General features: G+C 37.5%; 1 protein-coding gene across 2 annotated transcripts in view; it reads right to left on the bottom strand.

Annotated features, from left to right (window-relative positions):
* LYPLAL1 (lysophospholipase like 1) overlaps positions 1–10,223 on the bottom strand; it is a 39,400-nt gene extending 29,177 nt beyond the window's left edge. The window contains exons 1-2 of one of the 2 annotated variants that reach the window (XM_010366692.2): positions 10,086–10,223; positions 4,739–4,838 (exon numbers count right to left, since the gene is read on the bottom strand). In XM_010366692.2, coding sequence (XP_010364994.1) covers positions 4,739–4,838; positions 10,086–10,176 — 191 coding nt within the window. In that variant the 5' untranslated portion in view covers positions 10,177–10,223. Of the gene's footprint in view, positions 1–4,738; positions 4,839–9,740 lie in introns of both variants that reach the window. The other variant, XM_010366693.2, reaches the window with a different exon arrangement.
* Between the last annotated feature and the right edge of the window lie 3,311 nt (positions 10,224–13,534).

Here is a 13,534-nt window from a genome sequence, read left to right as displayed (position 1 = left end):
TAAATCATTTCACTAAATGACTCCATTTAACTGAAATTCAAGAACAAGCCAAACTATGCTATAGTAATAGACATCCAAACAATAACACATGAGATGGGAATTGACTTGAAAGAAGCACGAGGAAACTTTCTGCGGTGATGAGAATATTCTCCAACTTAATTGAGGTAAATAGGTGCATAAAGTTACCAAAATTCTCTGTACTATAATTTATCAAAATTAACTATGCACATACAATTTTTGTATTTCACTGTAATTTTAAAGAAACATGTTAGAACTTATGTCCACAAGATGTCATTAAGAATGTGAAAATGCAAACCACAAAGAGAAGGTATTTGTATTCATATATCCAACAAAAATAATAAACTGTAGCCAAAAAACTATAGAGCTCCAACAAATCAATAGAAAAAGATGACCAAATAAAAAGAATGGGCAAATAATCTGAGTGGGCATTTCTTTTGAGGATATTTAAATGCTCAATAAGCATATGAAACAGTGTGGAACATCATTAGCATTAAAGAAATATTAATTAAAAGCACAATAAGATACCATTACACATCTACTGGTTTGTCTAAAATTAAAAAGACAATGGAAAGTATTCAGGAGGATGTGAGATAAATGGGAATATTGAATACTGCTGGCGAGGCTGTCAACTGTTACAGTCTCTCTGGAAATAGGTTTGGCATTGTGTACCAAAGTTAATAAAGCTTAACCTGCATTTATACGTTTCATTTTCACTCATTTCTATAAATACTGGCTTGGGTAAAGCCACATAATAGTAAGCATCATTTCCATGTAACGGGAGACTAGATACATTCTAGGACAAAACTGGCCAACTAACAGGCAGGTAAACCCTGAATATCATTTACATGCCATCAATTGAATGATTTTACAAGCCAAGTAATATCTTCAGTATACCCTATAGGAATAACATAGTCCATGAAATATCTGTAGTAGAGAAAAACTTACAGGTTTACATGTGGTAAAAGAAAAAAAACAGGAAAGAGAATAATTACCAGAAATGTGGACAATATTGGAAAGATGTAGCAAAATGTTAAAGCATGAAATCTTGATAATTTTTTTTTTTTTTTGAGACGGAGTCTGCCACCCAGGCTGGAGTGCAGTGGCCGGATCTCAGCTCACTGCAAGCTCCGCCTCCCGGGTTTACGCCATTCTCCTGCCTCAGCCTCCCGAGTAGCTGGGACTACAGGCGCCCGCCACCTCGCCCGGCTATTTTTTTTGTATTTTTTAGTAGAGACGGGGTTTCACCGTGTTAGCCAGGATGGTCTCGATCTCCTGACCTCGTGATCCGCCCGTCTCAGCCTCCCAAAGTGCTGGGATTACAGGCTTGAGCCACCGCGCCCGGCCTGATAAATTTTTAAAAAGGTTGTTAAAATTCATTTTTATCCTGAACCAATCACATTAAAAAAAGTGAGAGTTAAGGAAGGCACGTATCTATCACATGCCTCCTTTAGATGTCATCGGAAAGGTAGCAAGCAAGGTAGATGACACCAGAGTCTCTCTTATTAGCAGCACAAGAAACACTGCCATAATAGATGGAAGGTAGCAACTATCCTTATAACCCCAAATGAACCCATATTATGCTACAAAAGCAAGGACAATAAATCTATGCCCAAACTGCTTGCCTAAACAGGGTCATGTGTTAGGAACATCAGTTAGAAGTCTTAAAACAGCAAAGTACACCATGAATGCCAGAGCATTCTAATAAAATACTATCAAACAGCATTCTGAAGTGTGGAAACCAGTTAAAAGCTGTAGACTTAATGACACCGCAGTGCTCCTCAATTTGAGACTCATTAGTTAAAAGTGGCCCATAATCTTGTGCTCACTCAATTAACCTATTACTGGGTCATGCCCTAGGACAAGTAACTGCAACCCTTTATGAACAACAATTCTTAGATTATTTACCACAACAAAATATGCTTTTTAAAACCTCACATAGGCATAAACTATTATACAATTAAAATATTAGTATTATATATAAATACCCACAATTCCTCATTCCTATTACACTATTTTAAATTATAACAAGCAAATATTGCAAGATATTTATTCGATATTCACTAAACATCTATTTGTCAGGTTCTATGCTAAGTGCTTAGAGATACTGTATCCTTCAGGGTCTGTAGGAATACAGCAGTAAGTATCATATAAACTGTTTTAGAAAATTAGTCTAGCACAAGGTAGGAAAAAATCAGCTAATTGTAATGTACTAAGTATGATATCTCTCTTAACTGACCTCCATCGAACTGCCTTACAGTATTAACCAAACCCATGTGTTCCTATATCTAATGCTCACGGAAGACCAAATGGTCCAGATCAAGAGGCTTCATTCTTGCACACCCTCACACTTTCACTCCCACAAATTGAGCCTTATGTTTTTTATGCTTACCAAGAGTCAACTATGTTTGTTCTCAACTTTATGCCAGCTTCATTTTCTATTGCAATTAAATAATTTAATATTTAAAGTAATGTGGTGGAAATCTTCTATGTTTCGCTACTAATAAGTGAAAACTTGAGCAAACCAATAAGTATTGTATGCATAAGTAAAAATGATGACTTAAATCTAGAACAGTGGCTCCGAATATATTGTATATGGGAACTCCTCTTTAAGGTCTAAAACTAAGCTGTAGAAAACGGCAGCCCCCACCACATAAGGTTATAAAGCACATAAATGTAGCCAGTGCAACTTGAGGAACTTAATTTTCACTATTATTTAACTTAAGTGTAAGTTAATGTAGCTGGCATCAGAAGTAAGATATGTAGTATATGTAAAACACATGCCAATTTTTGAAAATTTAGTGTGAAAAATATAAAATATCACTAATAATTTTATACCAATTACATGTTGAATATTTTGAATATACTGGGTTAAATAAAATGTATTATTAAAATTTTACATATTTCTTCCTTTTTATAATGTGGTATCAAGAAAATTTTAATTTATTTGTAGCTCATATTATACTTCTGTTGGTGAATATGGTCTAAAATGTTTGATGATCTGTCCAAATAGCTATTGATTATAAAACTGTATAACAAAAAGTTACTATGAAGCTGGCTAGTCCAATGATTTCATATTTTACTAAATCACAACAGCAACCACAAATAACGCTTAGTGCACATGAAGATTTCTGGATTTTCTGAAATATCTCCGGCCTAAAGTTTGAGAAATACTGTCTAGAATTCCTATCACAATTGGTAATGACATGAAATTCTTAAGATAAAAAACATTAATTCCTAGAATAAGGTTTTCAATGGTCTTATGATTAATCAGACAATTGTATTTATATTTAGGCAGAAATGAACTTCTTTCCTCTCTGCAGAAATACCACTATGTTTCTTCCTTCCAACTCAACTACCCTAAAAATCAGTAACAAAAAGCTCTTTTGACATTTTCAAAGACAGGCAATTTAGAGCACAAAAATAACCACTGGTGACTAGGTCTTTCAACTACATGACCAAACTTTTGAACTCTACTAAAATTACATTTAAATAATAACTCCTTTGAGTCTTCAGTCTTACATTATCATTTTGTTCTCTCTTTTTCAATTCTATCAATTAAAGTAAGTAAATTCTTATTAGTACATATAAAAACGTCCTTGAAGTTCTGGTTTTATTTCTCTTTAATACTAAGTTAACGGAAATATAAAGCAAGGCATTTGCATAGTATGCCTGATAAGAAAAAATCAAGAACAGGCTGGGCGCAGTGGTTCATGTCTGTTATACCAGCACTTTTTGGGAGGCCGAGGTGAGTGGATCACCTCAGGTCAAGAGTTCCAGACCAGCCTAGCCAACATGGCAAAACCTTGTCTTTAAAATTAGCTGGGCGTGGTGTCACACGCCTGTATTCTCAGCTACTCAGGAGGCTGAGGCAGAAGAATCCTTCGAATTCGGGAGGCAAAGGCTGCAGTGGGCCAAGACTGCACCACTGCACTCCAGCCTGGGCAACAGAGTGAGACTCTGTCTCAGAAAAATAAAAAGAAAAAAAAAAATCAAGAACAGATTATGACAAATCAGATTGGGGCATAGCTCCACGTATCATTTCACTTAACCAAAAAAAATCTCCAATACTTGATTTACGGCATGTGTTCCGAATAAAAGACTATGCAGATGTTAATTTAATATTTACAAAGAGCAGTTAGATCTCAAAACTATAGCAGTTTTATTACTGTGAATTTTGTTGCACACACCTACAGGTTATATAACCTAAATATTTATTAAGTAGTCAATTCCATCTTCCTATTCTGGTTTACTGATTAAAAAAGCATAACATTGTTTCTTAATAATCCTTTTAAATGTGGAAAGAATGCCATAAAACCCTTTTCCAGAGATTATGAACTCTGGCTTAACTAAATTATTAGAAAGATTATACTTGTTGGAGTTATTAAGTTTCCTTTTGGGGTGAATGTAGGGAAGAAGAAAGTATGAAAGTTGAGCAATCTGCAGGGCAAGAGGAAGCAGAGTTACATAAGCCATGCTTGGGACACAGTTTAAATTCAGAGCTTTAGGGAATGCTTTACAGAGGGAACAAATTACTCACCTGACAAAACTTGGTCCAACAGTGTCGCTGCAATAAAGGATACATTCTGGGGACAAAGTACTCTAATTTAAAGTATCTTAAATACAAAATCAAGCTTAAAGAACTCTTAGCTGGCAAATCTCTTTACATATATTTTATGCCACAGAGTTATATTGACAAGTGAGATAAATTACTACATACCTGGGAGGAGCTGTTGGATAAATAATTTTTATGTGTTGGAATGTTAAATCTTGATTTAAAACCTGCTTGATCCACATTCTTAATCTTTGTCCAGAATCACCTGATGAATCACAAAATCAAGATTAAAATAAATATTTTAGTAATACAATGCATTTCAAAGCAGTCTAAAACTTTTACGTCACACAGAGGATGGAATAAGGGATTTAAAAAACCTACATACATAATAATAACTGTATAGAAACTGACTTATTAATATGAATTAACTAACCAGGTCTCAGTAACTGGCAATAATTTTGATTATTTTACTCCTGGCTTCACCATTGATTACTCTGAAGATCTTGTTTAAGCTTAAGTTTTAAGTTTCCTAATTGTTTAGTGGGTATTACAGGAATAAATAAATTGATTTTTCTAAAAAAAAATTATTTCTGTATTTATATGTGATTTTTAAGTCATTTATCTTATTCTTAATAGTAATAAATTCCTAAAGTGATTGTTAAACTTCTGTAGTTAGAAGAACCTAATATAATTTTCTTGTTTAAAAAAAAGTCCAAAAGGTATACTCAATGTAATTTTAACTTGAAGAAATCATAATTTAATTTTGATAACATGTTTACATGATCCAAAAGAATGATTACCTACTCCAAAGCTGATAAGTAATAAAAAAATCATACAAATATTAATATATATGTATTTACACAAAAAATGGAAGGAAATAGAAGTCTATCTTATGGAGTCCTGAGGAGGAAATTAAGAGGTCACAACTTTAATTTTTTCATCAATTAACTCATTAAGGTGTCAGTTCAAAAACTGTCTATTGAATCCCTATTAATGTGTTAAACACTGTGTTCAGCTCTAGAGAGGCAATGATGGCGGGGTAAGGGAGTAATCGAGTCCATATTCTTATGGAGTCTGTAGCATATTGCGAAAAACAGAAATTAGTCAAAAAATCACACAAATAAATGTGAAAGGCAAACGTAACCACTTCAAAGATGAGACACTTGCTGCTGCAAGGATTTATTACATTCAGAATTGACTGGCTAATGGAGTTCAAGGATAAATGCACTAGCCTATAAACTATGCAAGACGAAGTTTATTATGTATTTTATCTGAGTTATTTGTTCACATAGTGCCTAGAACAGGACTGACAAAAACTAGGTATCCAAAGATAGTTGCTAAATGGTTTGAACTAAAGTCTACAGGATGGTGAGAAGTGCAGGGCAGAAGCAAAAAGTATCCCAAGCAAAGGAAAGGGCAGGTGCCAAGATTCTGGACAAGAGGGAGCAGTAAGACATGTAAGAACTGAAAAGCAGAGAATGAAAAGAAGAGCAGTGTCTATAAAATGAGACCAGAGAAACTGTAGGAACCTGACAAATCTGTTCATGGAGAAGCCATGAATATTTCTGGCAGAAAGGTTGGCATGATTCTAAAGGATCAATCTGGAAAATGTGGCAAGACAGAATTGAAAGAGAGCAAAAGTAGATGTACAGAGATCAGTTAGGAAACTATTGTTCATGCTTAGACTAGGGTGATGATGTAGATAGATACTAGAGAAATTTAGGTGGTAAAATTAATAGAGATTGGCAACGGATTTTTTATGAAGGGTCAATAGTGAAAGGTTTCATGGATGACTGACAGGCTTTTGACCAGAGTAACTGGGTGAACAATAATATTAGACACCGGCCTAAGCAGGAAACATAAGCAACAGGCATACACAGGTTGAGTGTGAGGTGCCTCTTTGTAATGCATACAAGGTCTAACACCATGGGTTGACTGAGCAACTATGGACAGGTAGAGGGGAGGACAAAATCCAGCCTAGGGTCCTTAAGGAGGATAAGCTAAGAATGAGTTTCACATTATTAAAAAGTCCTTTCTTAAAAAGAAAGAGAAGGGAAAAATATGGGGAAGAGACCTTACATGGCCCACAAAAGCTAAAATGCTTACGTGACTTTTTACTGAAAGTTTGCCAACCCCTGCCCTACACTACCTGGATGCCAGTACCCTCTTGGATATCCCTTCCTATTCTTCTCACTCCAGGCACACTAGCCTTACTGCTGTTCCTTGAACATGTCAAGGAACCTACCCTGGAACCTCCGACTTGGCTTTTCCTTTGTCTGAACAGTCTAACCCAATATCTACATTATTCTCATCACCTAAGTCTAGCTGTAAAGTTTCATCTTCTGTCGTCTTTGCAGTGAGGCATATCCTGACTACTTTATTTAAAATTGTAACACTGTTCCAACTCCTCATCCAAGGAAGCATTCCCTTATCCTGCTTTCTTTGCTTCCATAAAACTTACTACCTTCTACTATAGTATTTATTTATTTCATTAGAACATAAGCTCCATGAGAGCAGTGATTTGTTTTGTTCATTGCTATATGATCAGAGCACAGAACAGTGCCTTACTCATGGAGGCTGTGATATATTTCTTGAATGAATAGATTCATGAATGAATGTATCAGGCAGTTAGATAAACTTGTCTAAAGCTCAAAAATAGAATCTATGTATCTCCACAGAAATTCAAACATTCTATTTTTACCTATACACCGGGGACACAAATGGGTATCTCTAGGAGACTTCTGTGATTAGCCTAGGGAGAAAAATGTAGAGTGAAAATACCTTGAACCAAATTTAGAGAAACCCCATCATTAATGGCAAGGTAGAGGAGGATGAGTCTGCAGAAGAAACCAGAAGGAGCAAATCAAGATAGAAAAAGAACCAGGAGAGTTTTTTGAGAAGAAAGCTGAATGTGGATGACAGCTTCACATAAGAGGAAGACTGAAAATGTCCATTACATTGAGTGACACAGAGCTTGAGCTTACTGGTGACTTTACCAAGAAGCTACTCAGTCAACCTTGCTGAGCCTTACTACACAAGAAGAAAGCCATAAACAAGACACATGGTTTGTGCTTTGTGCACCTAATAGCTTAGTGTGGAATACAGACATTACGTTACATAATTACAAGTATGATGACTACTACTGAAAGAAGAACCAGTGTCCTATGGGAGCAAATAAGAGTGAATTAATCTGATCTGAGAGACTGAACAAAACTAATTAACCTATCACTTATTTTCATCATCTTAAAGGAAGGTCCATCTTTAGTACTTTATTAATAGAAAAGGCTCAAATTAAGTTGGCTATATATAATTATTAAGTTGGCTATATATAATTTACACTCCCATATGTTCTTCTATGGCTGCTATCTCCTAGAAGAAAATCTCAAGCTTTTAAGGTTTTTTATTTGAAAAAACAAAATACGTCTTTAATAACATTTTTTCAGCCTTGAAGAGTAAGAATGAAGCTGCAAAACAACATCTATGCATTCACAATGTCCACTTTTTAAAAAGCTAGTACCTTATTCCATAATAAAACTGTTAAAACTGGTTAACAGTATGGTAAAACTGAGTGTGATTAAACTGTTAGAATTGCTTTGCCCATATTCTAATTAAGCAGAAACCAAACATCTCCTATAACATAACCGCATATATTAAAGTTTAATGTAAAATCACTAGCTGCTAAAGACCTACTGGATGATAAAGACCTACTCCTAACGATAAAGATGATAAAGACCTACTCCCAATAAGGTTTTATTTACTTCAATGGATATTTAAACATATAGGAATTACATTATACTCGCATACTTGGCAGAATTCTTTGCATAAATTCTTGGTTCAAAGTGCAAAGGAAAAAAATACATACATACATGACTCTGAATTTTAGAGACATATCATTACAGGTTATAAAAATGTAATCTGAAATTTTTAAAAAAGGATAGTTACTTTAAGCAAAGAGGTCCAGGGGAAAAAAGAACATAGTCTAGGAGTTCTTCCTAAATGTAATGAGAATTGATTATGAGAAAGGGTACAGTGTTGGGGAATTTCTGGGTACTTATGAAAGAACACTCTTGGAGCCCTAAATAGTACCACCAGTGTCCTAGTTATCAACTACCGCTGTCATCTTGCACACTTCACCTTCTAAATATATGCCAAGTCTTTCCCTTTAAACACTATTGGCCCTCTTCTTCCCTATTTCCAAAACAATACATCCTAGTTCAAGCTTTTTCACCCTTACCCCACCAAAGCCCTGAGTTCGAGGTCAGAGAGCTTTGGGTTCTAATCCCAAATCTGCCACTACTCACAGTAACAGCAAAGAGACCTTGGCCAAGCTGCTGAACCTGTCTGGCCTCATTTTCAAAATAAAGAGAATACGTCCCACAGTTGCCCTTTTCCAGGTCTCTGCCCAGTACCTTTCCAATTCCCTTCCAATCACAGTCCCTTTTAAGCCTATCTGTCTCGGCTCAAAGACCACTTTCTTCGAAAAGTCTGACAAGCTTTTCATCTTCCAAATGCCTTAATAATGCCTAACCACATTTTTTTCTCTTACAATTCACTTGGCAGGAAACCACGCACCGTCTTGTGATCTTCCATGCACTGCTGACTCAAACTAATTGGATTGTTTTTGTTTTTAACTTTAGGTAGGCCCCCTGAGGACACCGGCTGCATCTCATTTCTTTAAAAAACATTTCCTGAGCCCTTACCCTGGGCCAAGCACTGGGGGTGCAAAGATTGACACAAGGGCCCTTACTCTCACAATCCAATGGGAAGCTCACAATCCAGTGAAGAAGACTGACAAAAGTGATTACAGATGAGTGTTAAGAAACGATACAGCATTAAGTACACGTTACTAAGGGTAAGCAGTGGAAGATACCTGCCCCTGGGGCTCCTGCCCCTGTAGTCTATCTTGGAAGTTTAATGACACAGGCGGGAAAGGGGAAGGAAGGAAAGAGAAGCAGGAAAAAGGAAAGGGAGAGAAAACACTCCAACCATGGCACAGTGGGTTACAGAAAAGAGATACTCTGTAAACAGTATCTAAGATTAACTGTGAATCTCAATTGTCTACATTAGTATGGGAGCCTGGAGAAAGCAATGGGCAATTACGACTGAAAAATCTCTAGTAGCTGATCATGAAAAACACTAAATAATTTCCCTCTAGCAGAAGACTTACCTTACTAACTTGCTCTGTTTAAACTTGGGGCGAGGAATGGGGAGGTGGTAAAGGTTGCACTGGAGAGAATGTTGTGTGGATGGAGAGCCGGCTGAGCGGCGGGACACAAGGCCCCAAAGCGAGGGTGGTGGGCCAGTGACCGCCCGATAGAAAGAGAAAGATTAAGGAGAGCGGCTGGGGGCAGGTGGCGCTGCCCGTGCATCCACAATAGGGGCTGGCGACGGGGGAGCCACCCACTGGGCCCTATTTGGGCCGGGCGACACCTCCACTTGGGCAATACTGGGGTAACCGAGGGGAAGTTGTTTCCCGCGCTGTAGAAAACCAGGACGTAAAATTGAAATCCACCTGAGCCATGTAGGAAGATCAGAGAGGCGCTATGCCTCCCAGCCGGCGACACGACACAGCGCTGCAGAACTGACCCCGACGCAGCCGCCATAGCTGATACGACCGCCAGTCATGCGGCTCCGCCCCTGCGTTGCCGCGCGGGGCCGCGCACGCAAATACGCAGGCACGGGAGGGGGCACGCCCGGGAGTGCGCATGCGCACTGCGGCTGGCCCGCTCTCCGAAGAGCTTTCGATACTTTGGGGTCAAGTTTGAGGCAGTTGTAAGTGTACTGAGTTTAGTTTTGCTAATAATGGTATTCTACGTGTGTCAGCCTCGTATGGACTTCTGTAATGACTAATGGATATGTTTATGCCCTGAGCATTTGCTCTAGGAATTTTAAATGCAATCCCAAAACTCAAGATTACCTTATTTGGAGAAATTATTAGTGTTATTATGTTTAAAATGTAATAGATAGAGCGATATTTTACCTTTCACTTTGGGACTCGCACAGGATGTTTGCAGCTTTTGATACACAGGGTAAGGGAAGCATATAATAATAACTTCTCTTCGTGTGTCTTATTTTTAATAAATAGTTTACAAAGCAAATCTAAAGAGATTCTACTTTATATACCCATTAGAATGGCTCTGGTTTTTGATTAAAATAAAACAGAAAATAAGTATTGGTGAAGATGTGTAGAAATTAGAAACCTTGTGCATAGCTGATGGGAATGTAAAATGATGTTGCAGCAATAGAAATAATTTGGTGGTTCCCCAACAAGTTAAACATTGACTTAACATATGATCCAGCAGTTGCACTCCTAGGTTTATGCCCAAAAGAGATGAAAGCAGGAACTCAAATACTTGTACTTCAGTGGTCTATAGCAGCATTATTCACAAGTACCAAAAGGTGGAAACAACTCAAATGTTTATCTACAGATGGAGAGATAAAGAAAATGTGCTATGTACATATTGGAATGGAATATTATTCAGCCTGTGAAAAGAATGCGATTCGGATACATGGCACAACATGGATGAACCTTGAAAACATTATGCCAAGTGAAATAAGCCAAACAATCGCCCTACTTCCAGGTAACTAAACTGTTTACTATCAAACATCAGTTGCCAAAATCAGCTCTAAGCTATCATGGTGTTGTATTAATACCAGTGCTGTTAACCAGAATGGTCCTAAATGCCATTAGTTAACCAGATCGAAAAGAAATTCTTAGTCATTTCTCCAAAGCCCGTAGATCTGCAGCTGAGAGTTGTATAAGTGAAATCCCTAAGAATGACGAATGAGGGTAGGCTGAGCTCTGATAGTCAATTCTTAAAAAATGCCTCTGTCTTTTGACCTGCCTTCCCCATATAAGTTCTAGATAACCTTCCCTAGCCAGGTGAGAAGAGGGCAGTGTTACTAGGAAAGACCACTTGGAGATATGCCAGGGAAGGTTTTGAGTTCTACTCTTAGAACTCCATTTACTACTAGAAAATCTTATTGTACACCACCCCGTGCTTTTGAGACAGCAAAAAATCAGAATAGAATTAAGAGTAATGATTAATAATAAGCAACTAATATTCATGGGATTCAGTAGGTGCCAAAAACTGTCATAAATTAATTCCAATAAAACTCAATACTATCACTGTCTGCTTTTGTCGACGAGGCTCAAAGAGGTAAGAAACCTGGCTCAAAGTCATAGTGCCAGTCAATTGTAGAACCTGGATTCACATGCTGGACTTGACTCCAGAGCACAGGTTCTTAACTATTACCCACATTTACACATGAGTGCACAGAAATAAAGCAAGGGCATGTCCCAACTCTTATTTCAAAAACAAAAGTCTGGAATTTGTATTGTGAGCCTTTAGAATCTCTATTAGGTGTTTCTGTTTTTCTTTAGTTTTTCCCAAGTCTCCTGCTGTTAGTTTCTGATTTGTTCTTCCAACTATTCTACCAGTTTAAACAGGTAGATAAGCAGGTGGTAGATATCAGAAGCAACCTTGTGTATTCTGAATTTCACCGAGAACTCCAGCCTTCCCAGATTCATTATTAGAATGAGCCAGATTCTTCCAAACTTAACTCAAGTGCTATTTTATTTCCAGTGATTTAAATGCTTAGCTATTGTTGCTATGCCTTTTATCTTTATTTGTGTATAGGACAAGTAAAGGTTTTACATTACTATATTTAGAGATCCCATCTGGTAGGCAAACTGTTGAACAAAAATGTTTTGTTCCTTTCATGTTACTATACTACTTTGAAATGTAATTAAGTGTCAGGATGACTATTCGCTTCTTTTGTGGTGGATCTTTTGCCCTATTGAAGGTGGGGGAATATTGTCACTGGAAGATTCCTATTCATGCATTCTTTTACTCTTTGTATAGCTCCTAATTATTTTTTGTTGCTACTCATTTGCTTACTGCCAACCTATATGCACTTCCTTTTGGTAATTTCAGTTCTAAACTTAAAAAAGCAAGTAGGCTGGGGCGCGGTGGCTCACGCCTGTAATCCCAACACTTTGGGAGGCCGAGACGGGCAGATCACGAGGTCAGGAGATCGAGACCATCCTGGCTAATACGGTGAAACCCCGTCTCCGCTAAAAAAATACAAAAAAATGAGCCAGGCGTGGTGGTAGGTGCCTGTAGTCCCAGCTACTCAGGAGGCTGAGGCAGGAGAATGGTGTGAACCCAGGAAGCAGAGCTTGTAGTGAGCCAAGATCGCGCCACTGCACTCTAGCCTGGGTGACAAAGCAATACTCTTGTCTCAAAAAAAAAAGGCAAGTAAATGAAATAAAACAAAAGAAAAAGAAAAAAGTCTCCTATTTTGCAGGGTTTCAATATCTATTAGGATCTAATGATATAAATGGCAAAGTCGGAGTTTAGTTTACTGTTCTTCAGTGTTTTGAGAAATGCTTTAGGCCACACTTGGTTTTCAAAACAGAAAAACAATTGAAAGTTCAGCCGTTAAGATTGGTATATTTTGCCTGAGTGCAGTGACTCACTGTAATCCCAGCACTTTGGGAGGCCAAGGCAGGCAGTTCACTTCAGGCCAGGAGTTTGAGACCAGCCTGGCCAACATGGCGAAAACCCATCTATACTAAAAATACAAAAAAAGTAGCCAGACATTGTGGCGCATGCCTGTAATCCCAGCTACTCAGGTGGCTGAGACACAAAAATTGATTGAATCCCGAGGCAGAGGTTGCAGTGAGCCAAGATCTCACCACTGAACTCTAGCCTGGGTGACAGAGCAAGACTCTGTCTCAAAAGAAACAAAAACAAAAACAACGAACAAGATTAGTATACTTGGTGTTTTCAAATGATAACAGTTAAATGAAGTTGCATTAGTCATGCAGACAGTATACAGTTACCCATTTGTTGTTTGACTCACTCTTAAGCATCAAACAATATCCTCTTTATTGGTTAGTTTTCATCTGTTGCATCATTCAGAGTCGGAGAGAGAAACACACATATATGTAAATAA

The sequence above is a fragment of the Rhinopithecus roxellana genome, chromosome 8 (genome assembly GCF_007565055.1).
Source record: "Rhinopithecus roxellana isolate Shanxi Qingling chromosome 8, ASM756505v1, whole genome shotgun sequence".
NCBI classification, from domain to species: domain Eukaryota; kingdom Metazoa; phylum Chordata; class Mammalia; order Primates; family Cercopithecidae; genus Rhinopithecus; species Rhinopithecus roxellana.
This window is presented reverse-complemented; position numbering and strand designations above follow the sequence as displayed.